This window comes from Seriola dumerili, unplaced genomic scaffold, assembly GCF_002260705.1.
Source record: "Seriola dumerili isolate Sdu_G_001 unplaced genomic scaffold, Sdu_1.0 BDQW01000017.1, whole genome shotgun sequence".
NCBI classification, from domain to species: domain Eukaryota; kingdom Metazoa; phylum Chordata; class Actinopteri; order Carangiformes; family Carangidae; genus Seriola; species Seriola dumerili.
In genome coordinates this window covers 4,922,415-4,945,750 of record NW_019174272.1, presented here as the reverse complement: position 1 = coordinate 4,945,750, position 23,336 = coordinate 4,922,415, and the positions used below count along the sequence as shown (strand labels likewise).

General features: G+C 43.7%; 1 protein-coding gene across 2 annotated transcripts in view; it reads right to left on the bottom strand.

Annotated features, from left to right (window-relative positions):
• Nucleotides 1-23,336, bottom strand: part of LOC111226848 (transcription factor 7-like 1-A) — a 38,945-nt gene that overhangs the window by 6,150 nt on the left and 9,459 nt on the right. For both annotated transcript variants that reach the window (XM_022752147.1, XM_022752155.1), the window contains exon 4: nucleotides 6,638-6,721. In XM_022752147.1, coding sequence (XP_022607868.1) covers nucleotides 6,638-6,721 — 84 coding nt within the window. The remainder of the gene's footprint in view (nucleotides 1-6,637; nucleotides 6,722-23,336) is intronic.

Sequence of the window (23,336 nt, the reverse complement as noted above, 5' to 3'; positions counted from 1 at the left end):
GGAGTAAGCAGACACACATGGGGGAATTACACTGCCACGTTACACTACAGATGCCCCAAACGTTAGGAAAAGACTTAAGATTCTGTATAACTGAAGACAAGTGGTGAAGAGCAGAGAGTTCAGAGATGAATCTAACTTTTACACAAAGTGTGGGTTTTTGAACTGTTTTAACGATACTTTAGAAAAGGTGCAGATCCTTCGCCGAGATCTGACCAGCACTACGACTACGACGAGGATGATGAAGACAATAATAATAACCAGCGTCTCTACTTTCATTAGGCAGCGCTCAGCCTCGCAGTCATTTCCTCTGGCTGCCTGGCTGAATAGAGCACTTGTTGGCTCAACTTGTCACATGGGAGGGTCAAGGGGTGGCGGTATGTGGCTGTAGTGGAGGGACTACGTGGGGTTGGCCGCTCACGGGGAGAAAGGAGTCTTGTTCCTCCAGGCTAACCTTTCTTCAATATCCCTCCCCACCCCCCTTCTCAACCTCTCGTCTCTCTCCAACGTGGTCTGCTCGGGAACAAGGTTTGCATTGAGACTTCTGTACACTCTCCTGCCTCACGCTGCCACGAATTGTTCCAAATCGTAGCTTTTTTTTTTTTTCTCTTTTGCCACTTTTTTTTTTTTTTTTTTTTTTTAAAGGAAGGTCCAACCTTTTCCTCCTTTTAAATCTTTAGCAAATTGGTTTCTCCCATGTCTAAAGCACGCTTTGATTCAGGTAATGCCAGATGGAGAGAGGAAAATATTTACTGGTGTTAAACATGGCTATATTAAGATCACTTTGCTCAGGACTTTTTTTTTTGGTTTCTCCAGACTTAGAGCATATAAGGTCAGTGCATATGATGATGCGCAGAGAACACGATTTCACACAACACAGGAAAGGCTTTGATAAAGCTTCACGGTAGAAATAGTGTTGACTCGCTGAGTTGAAATCCCAGGTCCCACATGTCATGTATATTTGAGTTGTGCTTTGTTGTTCTACTTCGTGTACAATATGCCTGCATTTTCCCTATATTGTGAGGGCTGTTTGAGACCTCTAGACCTGTGTGCCAACACATTTTGGGAAGCAGTTCAGTGAGAATTTGAAATGATGCCCATTAATTATTCATATCGTGTGCTCTAAACATGTTTCCAAGTTTGAAGGCACTAGTTTCAACTCCAGGCTGCCTTTCAGTTCCGCAGCCCGACAAAATGTGGGGAAAAAAATGGAGTATGCAGGTTGCACATATGCAAATCTACTCTGACCTCTATCCTACCTGCCAGAGCTTCTCCGTTAGGAATAAAGACTGCTACTTCATCAAGCAAAGTCCCGTCTTTAACTCACAACATTTTTGAATTAAATCAGTCAAAATCAAAATAATTTTCTGACGAGTAAAGCTCCGAAAGCGTAAAATGTGGTTTTGTGAAATTGAAAAACTGGACTAATGGCTCAATCATGACTTAAAACTAAACACTAATGTATCAATGCCCTCTTTCACTTGCTTTCTGTGTAGAGGTAATATTCCTCCAGCCCATGACAGCTTCATACGCCTGGTTTCATGATCCACAAGCAAAGCGTAATAAGGAAACCACAAGGAACATGAGCCGTGTTTTAAATATAAACAACACCTACGTGATAGGACGGATAAAGAGCAACCTGGAACCAGATGGTATCTACATCGACAGACAGAATTCATGCTCTTTACATAGACCTGCTTGTTGCAAACAGGTCTGCAGCGGTGTGTACCTCTCAGCTAGCAAGTAAAAACACCCAGAACGGGTCTTTAGAGCGACTGGACGTAGTAACAGGAAGGTTTAAAGGAAAAAAAAAAAAAAACACAGCAAAAAGTTGCTGAGCTGATGCAGAGAAAAGATGTCTGTCTCTTAAGAGGGTTTGAAGCTTAAAAAGGCCGAGGTGGCAGTACCTCGCTTGGCTGTCCAACTTGGAACGGCGCTAAGAAAAGCACAGTCCTTGGTCAATGTGGGTGGAGGGGTGGATTTCATTCAAGCAAACATGTTTTTGGATCCTGCACATCTGAATTGAATTACTAGGCAAACAGCCGATGGGGAAGAGAGCTTAGAACAAACTGAATAACCCCGCAGCTTTGTGTGTCTTTATGCTCGGCGATTCTGGGTGGGAGGCTCAGAGGCCTTTCAAAACTCCAGGAAAGACAGGGTGAAAAGAATGCCTGGCATGCTGAGAAATCCAAGCCTTGTTTGTCAACGCCAACAGGAAGCGGACGTGAGAGGGGACTGACCGTGTCGTATGTCCTTAAAATCAACCATTCCGAAACTATGCCATTCATCACAGGCAACGTGTGCTTTACGTCTGGTCATCGCCTCTGAAAAGGTCAATGGCAGTAATATTCTAGGTTAGAATAATACAGCGCCGAGCGGCGTCATATTACTGGAGTGAATATCCCCAGTGGTCAATAAATAAATTGAGAGGGCTAGCAAAATCAGCACAGCATATAGAGACACAAACATGAAGAAATCTCATGGGGCTCCACTGTGGTTCTAAATATTTTGAAACTGTATTTTCTGGTAAATCTGCCGCTAATAAACAGTGTCTTGAGCAATTTCACTCATTCTGCGATCCCAGATTGGAATCAAAGCACTGGTTCCTTATTCCATTTCTGAAGAGGATCTTGTCTCTGCAGTGGCCCAGCAGGGCTGCAGACCTCAGATCAGTATTCAGTTCAGTCCTCCCAAAGCCTTTGATTTCATGATGGATCCCGGTTGTTCACTGCCTAATGCAAAACGAGAAAATCTCACCGGACTCCCAGTCAAAGGTCTGTTGAACGAATATGGGCCGAAAACAAGTATATGTATTGCTTTGAGAGGAGAAAAAAAAAAAAGCTGCATCTTCTTCGGTTAATATCTACTTAAACTGTCGCGCAGCCCTGAGAGTTGACGAGTGCACCAGACACATGCAGGGAGACAAAAGTCATCTCTGGAATGCTGCTCTAGACCTTGCCACTTCAATTCACTTAAACAATTCGGTGACTAAGTGACTTATGACACGCTGACAGGACCAGGTCCCTTGTTGCCTTTATTACCCTGCACACTAATACAATATTGAAACAAAGAGGGGGATTCTTGTGTCCCTGTCAAGTGAAGCCCATATTTGAGCACTGAATGCACGGTGATCTGATAACTAACGGAGGGACAGACACTCCGGTCAGTTCTGCCTCATTAAAGAGTCACAGCTCCTTCTAATCCAGCGTAACAGTACTAGTCAGTGTAGTCAGTAATGACACAGAGAATAGGCCTTATGGACAAATTACTGCAAACGACTGAATGACCTCAGTAAGGGAAGTACGCAGCCTTGACATCATTATCAGCAGACTGTTAATGACTGTGAATCGGTACGTTGTGAAAGATGGGTGCGAGATGCAGATGATTCAGACAGCGACGCCACCTCTACTTCTTTCCTTCTCCCCTCTCCTCCCCTCTCCTCTCCTCCCCTCTGCTCCCTGGTCCAGCTCGGCCACTACTGATGGGCTGACAAGTTCCTCACACTGCATCACCAAGCCCTGCAGCACCTTTGATGTATTATTCATAAGAAGGCATCCCTCTGAACACAGGAGCTGATATGGGGGTTTTGGGGTGCTGCACGAATGCATGTATGTGTGTGCGTGTGTGTGTGTGTGTGTGTGTGTGTGTGTGTGTGTGTGTGTGAGTGTGTGCATGGTGGGGTGTGGTATGTTCATAGAAAAGCTTGTTCCCCTCTTCCCAGTCCTCCCACCACCACCATCACTACCAAAAGCAATACCAAGTGAATGCTAAACAAACCTGTCTGTTGAATAATTGAGGATCTCAGGCCAGAGCAGGCTCTGATTAGCATACAGGCCTTATGGACCCAATCTGCACAGTGACAGGATGGTCTTTCCCTGGACTTTTTGTGCCCACTGAATCGTCTGATTTCTATTTTACCTTGTCGTCTTGTTGCATATTGAAATGGAATTAGCAGAAATGTCAAAGAGATTTCCGCTCAGGAGCAATAAATGCATTGATCTCTGCAGGCACTCGCAGGAATGTGAGATGATATCATTCACGAAAAAAAAAATAGACTGCATAAACCTTATCAGTAAACTAATAGAATATGAGATATACATGTGTGCATCAGTAAACCTAAACGTCAGGTTTAACACATGCTTGCAGAACGACTGCAGCATCACAGGTCTGCTTCAGGAGTCCCTGCTGGTGTCTCCTCACCGCCTCTCCTCAGGTCTCTCTCTCTGGCTCCTCTTGGCCCTGGGCAGTAATCCCTGGCCCCCCGTGTGTGCCCATCCGCTCCCCCTGCTCTCATTAGTGCAGTGTTGGGGCCTGGGGAGCCTGCAGGCCTGGGGAGCCAGCCTGCTGCTCCCCTCCCACTCTCCCTCTCTCTCTCTCTCTCTCCTCGGCTGGAGTAATGAGCACATAATCAGCCTGGCTCCCTGTCAGCAGCAGCACACCAGAGGGGCATGTGGGCTCCTGGCCCAGAGTGGGGGGTAAGAGCAGAAGAGTAGGGTGTTTCACTTTCTATCCTCTGTGCCCAGGGTGCACCGTACCCAGTTTCCCACCGCACATCAAATGACCCTCTGGTAACAGGTCACCAGATCAAGCATGGCGACTTCCTCTTTTAGTTCAAAAATGGAAGCTGTTATACTCTCAGTGAACTTCCCCACCTTATAGACTGAAATGTTACATGAGTTTTAGGACATTAATGATATCTCATCTTCTTCAACCTCAGCCTGCCCATTCATTAAAGCTGTGTCATTAAGTTGCAATAAAAATAGTAAAATGATCATCCTAAATATCATGTCATCTCCCTTAAATAGTCAAAGCCTCAACTTTAAAAGTATCAAATTTAAAATCGAAATGCAAGAAGCCTGCTAACAACAATGTAGACCCTGTATAGGAATCTATAAGTTCCCATGTACAAATAGAAAAAAGTATTTCATTAACATTTACATGCGTGACGCTAAAGAATAAATGTGGCAGACTTCCAAAAAATGCCTGTTTATGTACACAAAAGTGAAGGCTACTTATTTTTCAGATGTGAGTAACATTGCTGCCAGAAAACAGTTTGATCTCTCACATTTTCAGTCCTCTACAATGTTTCTGTCTCTATTGACTTTTCTGGTTTAATGACGTTCAAAGAGATGAAGGCCAAACAAAAAAAAGAAAAAGAAAAAAGAAAAGCACCAACACTGAGCCACATGAAAAGTAGCAGCAACCACTGAAGGACAGAACAGAAACAATCCAGCCTCAAGTCTGCATGCTTTCATTTCCTTTAAATACTGTTGCTATTACCATACTTATTGTTTTGACTTTTTTCTCTTCATTCCACTTCCCTACAGTGTCGATTCATATATTTCTATAATGTTACGCATTGGCAAAATAAATTCAAATGTCGTTCGCTGCAACAAAACTTGACACAGCAGCTGCTGTGTCTCAGCGAAAAATCAGCAGGGTCACTGAGAGGTCAGTATTTATTCCAATGAAATGTCTTTAATTGGTTTCCATTGAGACTTAAGTCAGTCCTATTCCCATGAGCAAACTCCATCCCCTTCACAACAATTTCCCATTGACTGTGCTCAATGAGGACTTTGTCATGTGCATCACTGGAGATCCAGAGAATCAACCACAAACTCAGCAAGCACGTCTAGCCAGGGTATGTAAGGTCAAGGGGCTGAGCCACAACGTTTCTTATTACTAAAGTGTAGTGATTGTGGCTTTCTGCTCCGTGCACTGCTTAACACGGCTTCCCGAACCAGGCAGTGCCCTGATACAATCAAGCAAGTGAGATGTTAGATACAGATGCTCAAGGCTTCACGTTATCTAATGTTTTCAATCCCAAACACACATCCCTCAGCGAAGCCACTAACCAAACAGGTCTGCTGAGGCCCCCGCATTGTCTGATCAGACTGACACACACCACGATGACTAGTTCACACCTGTGTGGGAAAGTTCAGGAATGGCAGGGAGGTTCAAACCTGAGAGATTTATAGTGGAGATTAAGTTATTGTGGCAAAGACAGACAAGACTGTTCAGCAGTTGGTCTGCGGGTGCATGGGGTGTGTGTGTGTGTGTGTGTGTGTGTGTGTGTGAGAGTGTGTGTGTGTGTGTGTGTGTGTGTGTGTGAGAGTGTGTGTGTGTGTGTGTGTGTGTGTGTGTGTTGTGTGTGGGGGGGTATCTGTGCATGGATGGGAAAATGCTCACTATAACTTCATTATTGTGAATAACCACATTATGGTGATAGTTTGATTAAAGCATTTATATAGTTTGCAGTAAACGGATTCCCCCAATAAGTTGACATGATTTGTTTGATAATTGAGTTAATGTGCCGTAGGATATATCCTGAAGGAAACATCTTGTTAGTGCCACAAAATAAGGGAGACGAAATGGTGTTCTGATTCATAAATCTGATGACCGCCGTCCTGCAGTTATCTGTGACTGAAATTTTACTGTGGCAATGATTTGATTTTACCCCCACCCCCACCCCCAACCAACCACATTGCTCTTTTGTCACATGTTCTCTAGTTTACTGACACATATACTTAATCAAAAGTGGGAAACAGTAATAAGAAATATTGATGAATTATCATAATACTGATAATCCTGACTCCAAATTTGAGTTTTTAGTGTTTAGTGAGTGTCAGTGTCTACTTACTAAATGCCCTGGTGTTGGAGAGCGGGAGTCTTTTAGCGCGGCAGATCCAGGAACATCCAAAAGAGGCCATTTCATCTGCAGGTACTATGGGTGAGAGAAAAAGGAGCAGAATTTAACAATAAACCTAGAAACACTGCAGGGAAAAACATGCACAGTAATAAAAACTTGGCAAAAAAATATGCACTCAAAAATAGGCAGGATATCGAGACCAAATGTGCAAAAAAAAAAGAAGGCTCCTCCTTAATATTTACAATTACTCCACCACAGGGAGTACATCTTTTCCTAGAGCGTGCAAAAGTGGTATGAATGGTGTCAAACCCGCAGAGATCTCCAGCAGACACCTGTACGAGAGCCACATTGCTGCTGGAGTCAGACAGTGATTTCTGGCACGGGGGAGAGCAGGGAGAGCGATGTGAACACAACGGACTGGTGGAGGACTGTGAAATTGCCGTTTGTCAAGGAAAAACAAGAGGCCAGCTGTGGGCGCCCATCGCTGAGCGGGTGGGAAGAGACAGCTGGAAGGAAGCCCCAATCTACACAGCAGCGAAAGGCGGACTCAAAGGTAACTCCTGTCTGTCCGTCTCAATTGGTTTGGACTTTTGACCCCGAACACAGCCCCTCCTCCTTTTAATATTACACATGTATCAGAGTTATCATAAAGGATTGTGTAAGTGTTTGCTTTTCCTTTTGCTTTTTTCTCACTTGTCACAAAGATTTCCACCACACTTTGTCTTATTATTACGGCTGCCAGTCCCTATGCGCCATGTGCCATGGCGTAAGAGCTATGTACTCGAGGAGAGGTTTTTGTGATTTACTGCTTGATACAACATGCTGGGCTTTTTTTTTTTGTCCTCTAGCAATGAAGATAGCATGAAGCCAGAGCTCCAAAAGCACGGCTCAACCATCTGGTTTATGAATCAGTTTAAATACCGGATACAGCAGCTTGTCATGCATGTGGATTTTCTCCCTGGTACAATTTCAAATTAATTAAAAGGGTTTTATGTTATATGTTTTGCTTTGCTCATCCAGGCCCATGTAGTCCAGACACATAAAGACATGTAGTTCATTATTTAAGTTGCCTTTTGGGTAAAGAAGTGCATCACGGGTTGTAAATTCTGTCTGTAAAAGGTGGTTACACAATCTCACCATGCATCCATTGTTTTCATTCTGCATTGAGCACTGTCATTGTCATTTACATAGTATTAGGCTTATGAATTCCTATGCACAAACAGCTTGACGTCCACCCAAAGCAAACATCTGATGAATGGAAAAGACAAGAAATAGTATCTGACACTTAAAAAAAAAAAAAAAAAAAAAAAAAACCAAAAAAACCTGTTAATTGAAAATTTTATATGCATAAGCTTTGTCTACTTTTCAAAAGTTGGTGCAGGATAAATGATGCTGAACAAGTAAACTGGAGGAGTCATGCATTCAGGTTTGGATTTTTAAAACTTCATTCATCACTCGGGGGTTTGTAAGGAGGAAGGAAGCTTGGATGGCTGTGGGTTAAAAATGGAAAAGACATTATAGCAGGAGGGGGAAAAGGGAGAGGAGGGAAAAAAAAAACATTTTCAGGAATGAGTTTGTCGGAGCAGGCAGAGAGTATTGTTTCCTGACAGCTGGGGTCCAACAGAGCACCGAGGCAGGGGGAAGGGGACCCTTTTTCCCTTCGAAAAGGGGGGAAATTCTTAGAGTTGACATCAGCCCTCTTCATTTTCACTATACTGCTCAAGGCTGAATCGTAGGTTCCAACTAATGGGCCCGAGTCCATACAACTGTCAGGAGGCAGTTGCTTTTAGAGGCTGCTAGCTCCCTATTGAAACTTTACTCTGCTGTGTGCATGGTGCCTAATGAATGCTACTCTCCAGAGAGAAAATCCAAAACAATGCAGTTTTCTCTGTCTAATCTATGTCAATCATGAGTCCTTCCACAAATGAAACAAGCCCTATTGTGAGCGTTTGGTGTAGCCCGGCCGTGCCCACCCCGGCTCTCCCACCCAATCCATCCCTTATTTGACAGCTTCTGCCAGGACTGAGGAACATGCCCCCAGGCACTTTTTTCTGAGCGCCTACTTTTCTTTTAATTGCCAGTGTGCCCTATGGAGCAACTGTTCACACACTCCCCGAAACATCCAGCCAGGTAATGCCAGCTGCACACTGTCACATTAGCTCCAGTCCAGACCAGAGCAGCCCACCACTCACTAACACATGAGAGCGGGAGAGAGGGAGGGTGTTTGGGTCTATGAGTTGTTTCAGGAAACAAAAGGCGAGGAATTGCGGGTCATGCAGCTCAGCAAAAACTTTCTCAGTGTTACAGTAAAAAAAAAAAAAAAAAAACGCACAAGGGAAGTGTAAGAGAAAAAGTTAGGACAGAGCCAGCATTTCAAATTCGTGATTCAAACAGTTATGACATGGGTTACATGATGTTAAATGTTTATATAAGATTGAAACAGAAGATTAACTTCAAGATATTTAATAATGCTATATGCATGCCCTTATTATATTAGAAACAAATAGAGACATATGGTCGGGGCCCATAGCAATGCCCATTTCAGCATGGGAGCTGGAAGCTCTGGTAAATAGACTCGGACAGAGTACTGAAAGAAGTGTGTAACTAAAGTGAAGTTTAGCTGATCCATTTTTGTAGCTCTCTAATTGTCTTCCAGCCTTCCCTGTTGCCTCCAACACTCAGAATAGACATCAGTAGAATGTGCTACTTTTACAGGACCCAGATGCGACAAAGGTGGCAGTGATGCCACTGAAATTTTCCAAAAAGCTGCACTGGAGCCCTTTGGTTTTTTGAACAGAGAGAATACAGCATATGCTCTGGGGCATGTGGCCTGCCAGAGCTGGGTTCTAATTGTTACATTGCTCTCACAGAGCGGAGGAAAACACAGCCAAGAGTCTTTGTCATCTCTGAAGTGTGTGGTGCCATACTGCAGGCCAACATCAGAGCATGGAGAAGAGACAGATGTCTGGACATTTGCTGTCAAACTAAGTCAGACACTCTGCCAAAAGGACAGAATATATCCCAAACTTTGCTAGCAACTATCTGCCGACTTCTGAGCTGCACTGAGAAGTCATAATGGCTGTCAAAAATAATACAAATATAGAATTATATTTCAAATTCAGTAAAATGTGCCATAACACGTCTACATTCATACATACAAAAATCATGCACAAAACACAGCTTGACTCTACGAAAAAAGCAAATGTGCCTGAAACAGATTATATGCCTGGACATTTGAGCTGAATTGGATTAATTCAATCAATCAAGAGCAAACAATCAGACAAACCACGAATAAAAGAGTGAATATGTATAAAGTGGCGGCTGAGACGAGGCCTGACGCTTGTGAAATGGCTTCACCCGACTTGTGGTGAATAGCAGGAGCAACAGGAATGCCTCCATGGATCGCTCCAGCAGATAATGTCAATCACCTACTGTGTGGTGAACCCCTCCCCATTGTTTTCTTTTACCCCCCAACAGAAAACAAATGGGCCACACAGCTTGCTGTTTGGCTGAGGTGTTAATTACCGTCCCCTGCCCATATGAACAACAGCTCCATACAATAGCCCTGTCAGGCCCCCGACACAACGGTCCCTCCGTGGTTCTCTCTGCTGATATCTCCTGCTCATGCGGGGCCATTGACACCTCAACCTGATCTATGCATGAAACACAATTAAAAGCTTTCGGCGACAAAGACAATGTGATAAGTAGCCCCCGCCTTGACTCACAGTTTGCATTAAGGCTCATTGTTTGCCAACATTAGAGGCAATTACATTGACAATTCTTAAGCAAACCTCGGCAGTCATTGTGCTAATTAGTGTGTAATTGATGGGGAAACGACGAGCAGCTCAGCCGGTCAGACCCGTAATGCACCACTAGGCCACTGCAAATTTTTTCTGAATGGGGACCGTGTCCTATTATCCAGTCCACTATGAAGTAAGCAGATTAATCAGGGAGGAAGTTATTAATTAAAGCTATCAGTCCAAAGAGAAAGAAACAACAAAACATTTTGGTGACAGTGTAACTGTTGAAAAGAATTTGTCTTTTTTATCCAAACTGACGGCATGGACTTCTAACCCCGGATCATTTCATCTTTCTGTGCTTATTAGTAGAGATGTGTTACACCTACCTGCTGAATACAAATGACCAGAGACCCATAAAAACTATAAGAACTATTGTTGTCTCTTTTTTCAGCTCATCACCCAGCCTCCTGGTTTACATTATATTAACCCTGACAAGCCTGTGGTGCTGTGGTGGAGATAGCACACTGCTAATGGCTGCCACATTTGAAGTGTCCATTAGCCCATAGAGGAATGAAGTTAAGTGACTATGACAGGGGTACTCCCTCAGTTTGCCGGGCCTCTATTGTGACCTGGTCGGTCGTCCTGCACTCTCATTCACAGCCAGTAAAAAAAAACTGGGTCAAAGGTCAGACATCCAGAGTGCTGTGGTTTCTATGGTAACGTGGCCTATTAAGGCCAGGCTCATTGGCCTCTTAACATGCTCTTGTGCACAAAAGAACTATTAGTGCAAAGAGGGAGAGGGAAGAGTGAAGAGGGGAGGCAGCGCGAGGGAGGTCCTAACAACACAGCGTCAAGGTTTTTCCAAGATTTCCAAGATGGTTCCACACTCGGCCTCCATCTACGTCTGTGTGCAGCACACACAGAATTTCAGTAGTCCCTTCAGGGGGAGTAGAGGATACGCAGTAGAATTTATTGTACAGGATATCTGATAATTCATCATTCCAAAGTCAGTAAAAAAATATTTGTGTTGTAACAGTATGTGCTTCACATAAATTGTAGAAATCCTCATTTTCAACAAAAGATTTCCAAGATTCAACTCCGAAATATTCAATGAGCGATTGAGTGTCATATGACTGCCTCATGCATGTTCAATACAAGGCCAAACTGGGTTTATTTGAAAAGTCCTGGGAGTGAATTTACTGCGGTTTCAGTAATAAAACAGCATTAACAGAGAACAAGGCCAAGATAAACGCACCCCCCCACCGCCCCAAAAAAAGCTTCTTTAACATTCTAGCCCAGTGAGTGAGCTCCGACTTCAGCAGGAGTTTGCATTTTTTGCAACTCAAGCAATTATTTGTTTCAGGGTTGTTGTTTTTTTCTTTCTTTTGCATGACAAAATCCTGAGTTATTGCTTCCTGCGTCTACAGCATTATCCTCGAGCACATACGAGTGTTTAAATGAAGCCGCCATCTTTCTTATATTTGTATTTTTCAATCAGATATAAAGAAAAGTTCTTTAACTGAGGTTGAAGTTAGGAATAAGTGAGTAATTTTGTTACACAGCAGGTCATATAAAACTCACTGTATAATTAGACACATAAGAAAATAATTATGCATCTGGTAAGAGTAGGGCCATCTCATAAAGACAGAGAGGAGGGTGCGATGCTATTCGAGTCAATTATGTGGAGTCAGTTATGTGGTTTCCCGTACCTGGGAGATCTGCTTTCAATGGTCACAGACCGCTCAGCTTAATGTCAATGTGATCTGATGTCAAGACAGTCTACACCTCAAATGTCAAAGATGTCGTCCTTTTCCATGTCCTGTGGCATTGTTTGTCCAGTCGCACAGGAACACAACTTTTTACTGTTTGGGGAGTAGCCCCGTTTCATTGAAATTCACAGCCGTAAACGTCTGTATAATTAACTCCAGAGCACGAGGTGGTTACAGGCGGCTGGCTGGATGTTTACAGTAAAGCTCGACTTAGAAATCAAATGTGTGTGTAAATGTATGTGCGTGCGTGTGCATCCAAGTCTACGCCAATGACACACAAGTGAGACCCGAATTTTTCATTTATGACCAAACACAAATTGACTGGAGACAGCATGGGTTACCAATATAATACAGGGTTTCCTGCCAAGGCATTTAGGAGGCAATAATAAGTCCAGCATGCACCCCTCACACTGAACAGGGTAAATACCACAGCACAGTAATCACTCCAAAGTCTTGGTGAAGACATAAAAATAATCTTTTTTTCTTCTTTTTCCAGAGAGTGCAGATAAATATTTACCCCCACTCTCCACGAGTAAATTTGAGTACGTCTGCTAAAAGTGTGTCTTTTTTTTCTGACAGGGCACAGTGGGTGATTGTTTCCCCCTTTTTTTTAGCTTTTCATGGCTCTTTTTTTTCTCAAAAAAAAAAAAGCAAACTCCCTAAGAGCAGCTGACAGAGGCAGGAGAGGCAACGAAGCATCTTGAAGGGAAAAAGTCAGTTTTGAGAAACTGAGGTGGGCATAAGTGGGTGTAGTGGAGAAGGCAAGAGAGAGAGAAAAAGGGCCTAAATTAAACACATTTGTTTCTGCTCTCACATACCACAAGTCTTATGAAAACAGAGGGCTGATTGTGTTCACTCTGCAAGTCCACCCCCCACACCCCACCCCTCCCTTCCCCTCCCCTCTTCGCTCTCTCTCTCTCTTCACCACCACCCAACACCACCACCCAGCTCCACACCCCCACCCCCCCTGTCCTGAGCAGCAGCGGCAGCAGCGGCAGCAGCCCCTCCCCCCTCACACACACACACACACACACACACATACACACAGCTGCCTGCAGATGCCTCCTGTGTTTGCTCTCTGAGTGCAGGCGCAAATCTCCAGGCCCCGCAGACTTCTGGGTCCTGCCTCATCTCAGTTTTTACTACCTGACATCCCTATCACCCCACTGCTAACCCCACTCACTTCACTCTCCCGTCTCCTATCCGCCCTCCACAACCTCGCCCCTGCCGGCCTGCGCGCCCCTCCAGCTCTTACCTGCTCAAACACACAGACACATTCACACTCCACAGGTATGCTCGCTCCTGTCGCACAGGGACACAGAGACTGACTGTTAGAAATGAAACCCACATCATTTATGAACGCTTTTAGACACATTTAAGGAGAGATGACCGAAAAAAGAAAAAAAAAAACGTAATAACTTACTAAAACGAGTAAATGTTGTAATTTTGGTAGGAAATCAGTTGAATCCAACGAGCTAGAAGTAAAAATGATTCTCTTTTCTGCTCTTTTATCCAGTTCTAGCAGCCTACATCAGACAAACTAAAGCAAAACATCATCATTTTGGGACTGAAAATAATCTCAGCTGGCATATAGCGCCTGGCATGTTTGATTGAAAAAGAAAATATTTTAGTAGTAGTAGTTTCAAACTTCCACACTGTGCGACACAGTGCACGACTTACTACCATGACATTCCCCAGGATTAGTTATGCGTATTGTCGGCAGACTGCAGGGAGGTCTGGAACGTGGCCAAAGCGTTGATTTTTATACCTGAAACATTTGTAAAAGTCGTTCCCCTGCAATCTACAGGCTTCTTTTTCATCATGCTGCGCGTCCTGATACTGAGTGCTAAATCATGATCCGCTGATAGGTGTGGTTATAAATTCAATTCACTCTCACATCCGAAGGCTCGTCTTACGTGTCTGAAACTTGGTGAAGAATACATTTTCCACTAAGAACGTATCGGTTTTCAGGGGGTTGGAGGATGAGTTTGGGTCGTGGAGTCGCCTACTTCTTCAAGGTTCATCAAGTAGAATAGAAACATGAGCAAGAGACTGTCAGTCACTGGAGAATGTCATTTTTTTTTTATCTGTTGAGATAGATATTACGAATTACGTTTTGAAGGCCTAACATTGATTCATTTAGACTGCTCCAGTTTTCAAAAATGGCCTCACAACATTAACCAGACCACTGAGAGCTCGAGGCTGGACACGCTATTTAAAACAATATATACAGCTGCTGCTATCTTTCAGTTTCAATACAATCTAATGAGAACGGCAAGGTGATTACGATCAGGGGCTGCTGTAAATATCAGATTCCCAGGGACAGAGTTTAGGAGAGGCCCCTTACAATTACACAGTATTCAGGAATGCAGAGCATGAGCCACAGTAACATGGAGCTGAAGACAAATGCTCACATCCCATCTTGGACGTTTAGCTCGCACCACGCGACAGAGAGGGAGGAAAAAGGAGGAAAGTTTATCTTTCATGAAGAGCTGATTCTGACAGCCCCAGATCTGCGCCACAACGCAACAAACTTTTACTCAATCCAAACTGCACACTTCTGCAAACAATTAAGTGTTAACCCAAGAACTGTAAGTTGCTCAGAGAGAGATTGAGAGAAAGAAGGAGAGAGAGAGAGAGACAGAGAGAGAGAACGAAGGGGGAGAGAGTGGAGAAAGAGAAGGGTGCTTGTGCACAATTACAGCAGGGATTTATGGCCTGAGAAACAATTTATAAATCACAGCGCCTGAGCTAATGTGCTCCAGATTGTTCTCCATGCAGCTGCAATTTTGGTCTGCGTGAAACGGCATAATAAACCTGGCTGGAGGACATGTTTGGGTGGGTGGAGAGGGTGGGAGGGTGGGGGTGCAAGAGAAAAAGTTGAGATTGTGGGTGGGGGCTGATTAGGGTGAGGCTGTGGGCTCAAAAAGTTTCTGAGGTGTTTCGAACAAAGAAACTGAGAAGTGTTTCTGTTCTTGTGTTTCTGCTGGGTGAGATTTTGCTGGGGTGTAATCCTGAGGGGGTAAGGACACATTTTAGCTCTATAAATTCTCCAATTATGCAAATAGTACTAATTAAAGGATGTTTTCTAATGTATTAATGGACCAACACAGTAGCTGGACAGAAAAAGCAATGAAATGCCTCCAAAACAAGAAGTGTAACTGAATAATTACACAAGTTTCCACTGAGAAACAACTACAGCTTCAAGCCACTTTTATGAGCTCATTGTGAAACTGTGAACTATACCCTGACAATTACACCCTTGACATAAGTGAAAATTAATTTTAGGTTATAATAAGAGAAGACAAATGTTGCAAACTGATCCCCTCATTGTGGCTGCGGGCTGGTGTGGAAGAAGAGATCGGATGTGCTGAGGGGAAGCCTGGGCTTTTGTGGCCACTCAGCCAACTGGCCCTGAACCTTGACCTCTAACCCTTCACCCTGGGGGGCAAACAAAGCTCTGAGTGACATCTGAAACTAGACACTCTGTGGGGAGAGAGTGTCTGGACAGGACTCAAATAACCCCATTAACTCTGCAGAAAAGATTTATGGCTTTTTTTTTTTCTTTTTTTTTTATTCTGCCCCTGCAAATCTCCGAGCTGAAGAGTCAGAACAGAACTGTCAAAAATAATCAAGCAATTAGAGGTGCGCACCAAGTTGCATCTTGTTTACTTGCCAATATCTCCATCTTGCACGAAGATAAGCAAAAATGTTCCATAATTAACGACTGGGAGTAGAGTTGTGATTAGCAGAGAGACACACATATGCCAGCAGTTAAGTGTGTAGCAAAATAACTTCTGCTTAATACGAGCAGCATGAAGCTAATCTTCAGGCGGGTTTAAGAGAGTCACTGATGCATATTCACCAGCGCCACTGATGGATTCTGTACAATGGATTACGTAAACAGCTCCAGCATTAGTATACTGTAAACAAAAACAGAGAGGAAAGTTGATGGTAAATGTGCTGCGGTGAATGCGAGCCTCCGTCGCCAGAATGCTGAAAGCCAGTGTAGTATTTAAATCAGGCAAGGAGGGAGGAAGACTGGGCCAAGCATTCTGTAGCTCAGCTGTGAGGCTCTAAGCCGTTGCCCTAGGGTCTTTGTCCTGCCTTTCAGGGCAAGTCTGAGGTAGTCAAAGACCCTATTCATGACCGGCGCTCCCCCTGCCAACACACCCATACAGCCCCAGTCAAGTCAGCCGAGAGCTATAGAGCCTTCCCATTTCACACGAGAATCAGACCTGCCCCTAAAGCCTGCTTCAGGGATTTCCAATAGCCAGCCCCTCCAACCCATGTACAATTCAAACAAAAGGGCTCCTTGGCCTACTCCATGTCATATAGGGCTGATTAGATCTTTTTTTCTAATGTAGCTACTCTAAATTTGAAGCAAATAAGTCAGTCACATTTGTAGGGATTTGGTATCTAGCCATGTAAATGGATGAGGGATTATGTCAGCGGAGGCGTGGAGCTGCCATCCAGTCGCGCTCCATCCATCGTTATCATCCGCTACAAGATTCACCTCACGCTAATACACATCTCTCAAAGAGAGAGAGAGAGAGAGAGAGAGAGAGAGAGAGGAACCAAAAGACCCACCTGGGTCAATCAACTGATCACTTCTCAGAACAGAGAAACCCAATCATGCTGATCAGCTGGGGCAGGCAGGCACGACTCAGAGGTGGAGAATTCCCGGCTCGTAGACGAAAAGGAGGCTAGTCTACGCCTCTAGAGGGCACGCACAAATGTGCCGCTCGGGACCAGCCGACCTGAGAGCCATTACTCATAAAACTAATGACAAAGAAGCACACACCCTTCAGAGAGTTGGACTATAAATCTCATAGGTGCAGGAAGATGGAGAGAATGTGTATAACTAACCTAGTCGGGAGGAAGCAAAGAGAGAGAAGAAGACAAAATATCAGACCCCTTTCAGAAGCTTGCCTTCTGCTGTTTATTCCTAACAGGATCCACAAGTCTGGACTGAGATAAGGGAGGCTACACATTTTAGATGACTTGTGCTTTGGGGCTTTAATCGAATTTGATGCTCTGGCCAGAAACATTGTGACTCTTTAACAAGTACAATTGGTTTATGAGAGTAACTGGAGGAAGCAAGGGCCACCCAAAGGTTAAGTTAATTATCAATATTAGGGCAAGTGACGCTGATGTCATGGAAATTTGTTCCTATATGCATGATATTAACAAACAATTACTCACTTTATGGACTAGCAAGGCTGTTTATTTTTTTTAACTTAAAAACTTTAAAAACTACTCAAACCGGACAAAGGCCTAATGCTATTCCTAACCTTAAACAAAATAGTTCCACCAACTTACACTTAAAAAATCCATAACTTAACCAATAAGTCAAGATATGTGTGTAATGTATATAGTTATGTGTCAAAAAAATATGGCGCCTATTGTTATTTGTAGATATTAAAGAGATATATGCTTTCATGTATGACCACAGAGAGGCAAACAACAATGGCTAAAAAGAACAAAGTTTAAAAACGATGTTGTTTACTGACAAAAATACTTATAAGACTAAACTCATTGTAGTCAAGACCAAACTTAAGTAAAGTAACCGGATAGTGAAACTTGTTGCTGCTCGTGATAAATGTGATGAGACATTGTGGCTCTCCTAAAGCGTTTATGTATCCAAACATACCGACCTTTAACATTACACACTTGTGTTTTTAGAGCCCAGGAGCTTAAACCCAGATTACAGGCCTGGCATATAGTCATCGGCTGCAACCGTCAGTTACAGCTGCACTTTACACTATATTATTTTGGAAGAAAGAGGTTACATCAGTTTTATCAGGAACATGTACCATAAATAAAAAGCTAACCCCGTCAACCATAAGCTGGTTATAGATCTGGGTCCAGAGTTCGCAGTGTTGCGAGGGTGCAATGTGTTGACGCGACATTGTGTCGCGTTCAGGGAAACATAGAGCCGTACAGCGGCCCAAACCTCCCCCCTATTACGGACAAACATCAGCGGCGCGATGCAAGCCCTAAACTTGAAGGTTTAGTAACTCCAGCAAGAAGAACAGGGCTGTCTCTGCTCGCTGCATGTCCAACTAAAGACCTCTACATCCTGGATGGGATATCATTCCACTCCCCATTTTAGTATAGGACCATGTGCTATCAACCTCGGCTGAGTACTAAACACATACTGTTACACATACTGACAAATGGCCTTTACAGATTCCTGAGTCAGGGAGAGCATTCTTATGCCGCCGTGCGCTGCAACTGAAGCAGTGAGATTGATACAAATCTTAGTCAGTACCGTATGCTACGTGTGCATGATCTGATAGCCTCTTCTGCTTATCATGATTGGGATTGACTTGTGAGGGAATGGCGAGGCCACTGCGGTCCTAATGTGGGAAGGGAAGCTCTGCTCTGTGGGAGAACAGGAATCCCTCCAGATAAGGACGTGCCTCACGGTCTGGAAGCGCGGCCACCCTCGAGGAATGAACAGGCAAAGGGATTAGCAGAGACCTATTCCAAGTTTATGCTCCCACCAAATTACGACAGCAATCTCACAGTAAATCTCTTCCTCTGGATGGCCGACCGTGAGAGGGTCAAGGGAGCTCCAACAGGTGACGTTAAACGGATATTACTCTACTCACGGACTTTTCTTAGTGTCCTGGCTGCTACAAGGTTGTATAACTCAACGCCCTTCGGTAAGATGTGTACTGATATATCCTGTGACAAGCGCATAGGCGCGTCATGAATAGGCGGTGACTCTGGCCAGAAAGCTCTAGGAGTATATGTTCTCTCCCTCTCTCCATCTAATCTGCTTTCAGGAGCCTATCGATATGTTGCGAAGGACCGTTGGAATTAGCGATGCCAAACTTATAGGTCTAGCTGACAGGAGACGGGAAACATAAGTAGAGAGAGATGACAGTCTCTGAACGCGCAGGGTACTGGAAGTATCCTGACAGGAAGGAATGAGTAGATTGCTCAGGCTGATGCTTGCGACTGGTGGGCGCTTGTTGGCTTGGATTATAGCACCGAAAGGACCAGCTAATCAGTTGGCAGAACGGTTCGGACGCGAGTTCGATAGACCATGAGAGGGACGCCAAATGAGTAGTCCGATCACCAGGACATTGAAATAGTCCAAGCTTAATGCGATTGCGCACCCGGACGTTTTTTAGAGCGCCTGTTTTATTGTATAATCTCCGACGTAGGTGTTTTCTTTGAGTTCGGTTTGGTTTAATGGTTCTGATTTGGTATGATTGTTATCCAGCGGTTTTCAGATGTAATTTAGAGTTTGTAATGTTGTATATGATGTTTTATTATTTTTAGAGATTTATGTGTCTTTTTGTTATGTAAGAGTGTAGGAGAGGGGGTTAGCGGTAAGTTAATAAAAGCGTGCTTGGTTGAATGAGAGACGCGCTGTAAATTTCTAGAGGTTTTTATAAAAAAAACTAAAGTTAATGTGAGCTAGTAGGATCTTGGGAGATTCACGGGAGGACATTAAAGGCGCGCGGTTTATTGTTAGTGCACACTCAAGGAGCTGAGAGATTGTATTTGGATGTAAGTACAGGTTACGATAGTTTTTATAGGGAGAGGAATTACCAAATACACTGTCTTTAGGTGGAAGCACTGGCACTATAAAGGTACGAAAATACAGATAGTGGAGTTTTTGCACTGACCAAGACTATGTCAGTGATGTGCACAGGCATATGCGAAGGAAAGCTTGTCCACAGGAGGTCATGCAGATCTCGAATGTAGGTTTAGCCTACTCAATGAACTTAAAACAGTGTGATAGTTTGATGAAGCCCAGATATATGAAAAATAGACGTTTGTTCTCTAACCTATGTTTGGATGGAGCAACACGCACGAAGCAGCATTGGCCACTTTTTTACCAGTAAAAGTCCGAACATAGATAGAGATATCTTAGCAATCAATCTCCTATTCTGTTTTAACGAATCTCCAATTGAAGATACCAAGCTCCGGTATTTTGGGAGAGCTCGTTGACAGCGCAATCCCAGCTTCCAATCCAACTTACCTTTGGTTTTCTGGCTAACAAACTCACTTGTCTAGTCAAAGTGGTACTTTTTGATGTGTAATAGCCCCGAGTTCTCCTAACCTGGGCTTAATGCTTTTTTATTTCTCTAAATTTATTCTGGAGAAATTTTTTTTTTTTATTTTCTTCAGTTTTAAATGGCCATGTTTGATGCCAATTCCAAATGCCATAAACGTCTTAGGAGCAAAAGCTTCAAGTGGCGGCAGTGCTACGTTTTTATGGTAACGCCCCCTTACACGAAAAGCCTGCCAGACGCAAAACTCTGCCACAGCTTAACAATCATACATAAGAACTTGCACACCTAGCAGAAGAAACATGTACGCGCGCCCACAAAGAGACGAAGAGAGTGAGATACTTATATGTGAATCAGATTTAGGGTCACGTCAATGTAATGGAGATTTCATCATGTGTGGATTGGTTTGTACTCATTTTATTATAGTACTGGTGGGAGAGAGTGCAGCGTTCAATGAGAGTTTCAGCTCGAGTAGTTAAGATGGAGTATGATGGGATGGTAGTTTCAGGGACATTGGTGTAAATTTGGTTGTAGCTGGAATATTATAGAGGTAGCATGTGACAGCCGATTTCATATTAACCTAAGGAGAGGTGTGTCTCGCGCAGAATAAATTCGGAAGTCACACCGACTCAGTCTCAGATACGGATAGCAGAGTCAAACTTCCGCGAAGTCTACTCTCGGAACTTGTATGAGGAGAGAAGGTAGTAGAAAAGATGCGAAGAGGGAGTGAGGGAGAGAGAGAAAACATAACGTCGTTCAGTTTTTCACTGAGGGAAAACTGGGTGTTAACTTGATGATATATAGGATTCCCAAGGAAAATCCCTAAATGTAGTTTTAAGTATATATCCTAGACTGCACTCAAGAAATAATTATTAACTTTTCACGCAATACAACACGTGCAGTGGGGGACACATCGATGTTTTTATAATTTCCCTCAAATTAATTAAAGTGCAGATCATTATGTGTGTTACTAGGTTTGGGAGGCAGCAATGTACTCTTTTAATAACGAGCCTCGGCAAGGTTCAACTTCCCTGCACACAATGCTTTACAAGATTTTATTACACTGAATCACTTTTTGGGTACTTATTTAGCTGGTTTTATTTATATAGAGATAGTTTGGTGCAGGAGCAGAATCTCAATGATGTCACAGAGGAAAAATCTGCACACAGCTCCCTATAATTCCCCCTGTTTTAGCCGAATTGCCACAAGCATTTTGGATGATATTTCAATAAGAGTGCTATAGTTTTATATTATTAGCAAATAGAGGGATACATGGCATTTTCGAAGTAATCAGGCACTGCAGTAGCAGCTGTATTATGAAACAGACTGATGCATGCGGTGCACAGCAACATAACAATAGAACACACCAACAGACACTCCTGCAGAAGGGCTCAAGATGGAGCCTGAGCACAGACAACCAATTTGGTTCTGTCAGACCCACCCTGAATTTGCGAAAATATCTGATTGGTCGGGCTAATTAGGACTAACAATAGTATCCGAAAAGCATCCACAGAAAACAACTGATTGTTATCAAAAATGCGCTAAAATTTCTTTAATAGATATAATAATCCTCTAGTACAGCTTGACAACAACAACAGGGCTCCCGAGATTCGTAGCAATTTGAATTTGTATTAATTGAGTGCGGTATTTTCCAGTACAGTAAGGCTACGTAGATATGTAGGGGCACACATTCAAGCACCTTTAAGTGTAGATCCCCATAGACACCTGAGTCTAATGCTAAGTAATTGTGCTTTCAGAGAGCATTCTATGGACTTTCGGGGGGAACCTTCTTTACCGTTTATTATTTTTTTCGTTCTACGCAGCAGCAAAGACCGCGAAGAACTTAGGTAATCTCGCACTAAGAAACAACACTAGAGGCAGATGAAAGCAATGGAATGTCATTTTCAAACTGCCAAACTTGCGCATAGGATTTACAAAATCCCTCCTCTCATTCTCGTCTGTACATCGTTGTGTTTCTCTTCCATCCTCACTTCACACAGACAAGCTAAGATAGAAGTTTTAGCTCGATGAAAATGGCGAATAACTCTCATGGTCACGGCGGTCTTCGCTCGTCTCAGTCTTTCGGTTACACTATAGTTATGCAGTAAGTGGCTGGGTGGTCGCGAGCGGGGCCTTTGAGGGGTTTGGCTCCTTTTTAGACAGTGTAACGACTCATCAGTCTAGTAAACGGAGTCTTTCCTCGAAGTCTCACAATTGGATTGAGAGAGGGAGATGGACGGGGGGTAGTAAGAGTGTATAATATAGAGAGCGAGTGGCTGTAAGGGGCTCTGTTTGGAGCCATAGGTCTCAGGCGACGGAGAGGAGAGAATCCGCAGTTTTTAGGCTCGAGTGGATCCGGCCGGGAGCCAAAGTCAGCAGGCTGGAGGCTTTTGTGAGGGCTGGTCCGGGTGATGGCTCCTCACAAAGTGCAGCTGCATTCAGACATGGAGCCATGGTAGAGAGATACAACGATGGAGCATTCTTTCGAGGGGACTTTAGGGTTTTCACACCTTCCTTTGCCATTCTTGGTTGTCGTAGAGAATGAGGGTTTGGAGTGTCAGATGCGCGTGTTGGATTGGGACCACGTGAAGAAGTCACGGGTGGTGTCCGTATTAGGTTGGTCCATCTCTGTCTCTCTCTCTCTTTTGTAGAGAATGTGTGTAAGCGTGAGGTGTGTCAATCTGGATAGCCACAATGATAAGGCGACTGAGGGCACTCTATGGAGGGCTGAAAATAGGACACACTGGATGTGGCAGTCTCCACTGGCACGATTCCGCTGCATATATGCCTCATACCATTTACATGAGCTAGATAGGCCCAAAAATCCCTAAAACTGTGACTGACAGTTTTTATGCGAGCATGTCAAATTATGATTTACGCACGCCTCGTCTAAGAGGCTACATTAGAAAAAAAAGACTAAATTCAGGCCTATATGACATGGAGTCAGGCCAAAGGAGCCCTTTATTGTTTGAAATTGTAAAATGGGTTGGAGAGGGGCTGGCTATTGGAAAATCCCTGAAACGCAGGCTTTAAGGGGCAGGTCGTGATTCTCGTGTGTAAATGGGTAAAGGCTGACTATAACGAGCTCTCGGAAGGACTGACAATTGAGCTGGGGACTTGTATGGGTGTGCTTGCAGGGGAATGCGTC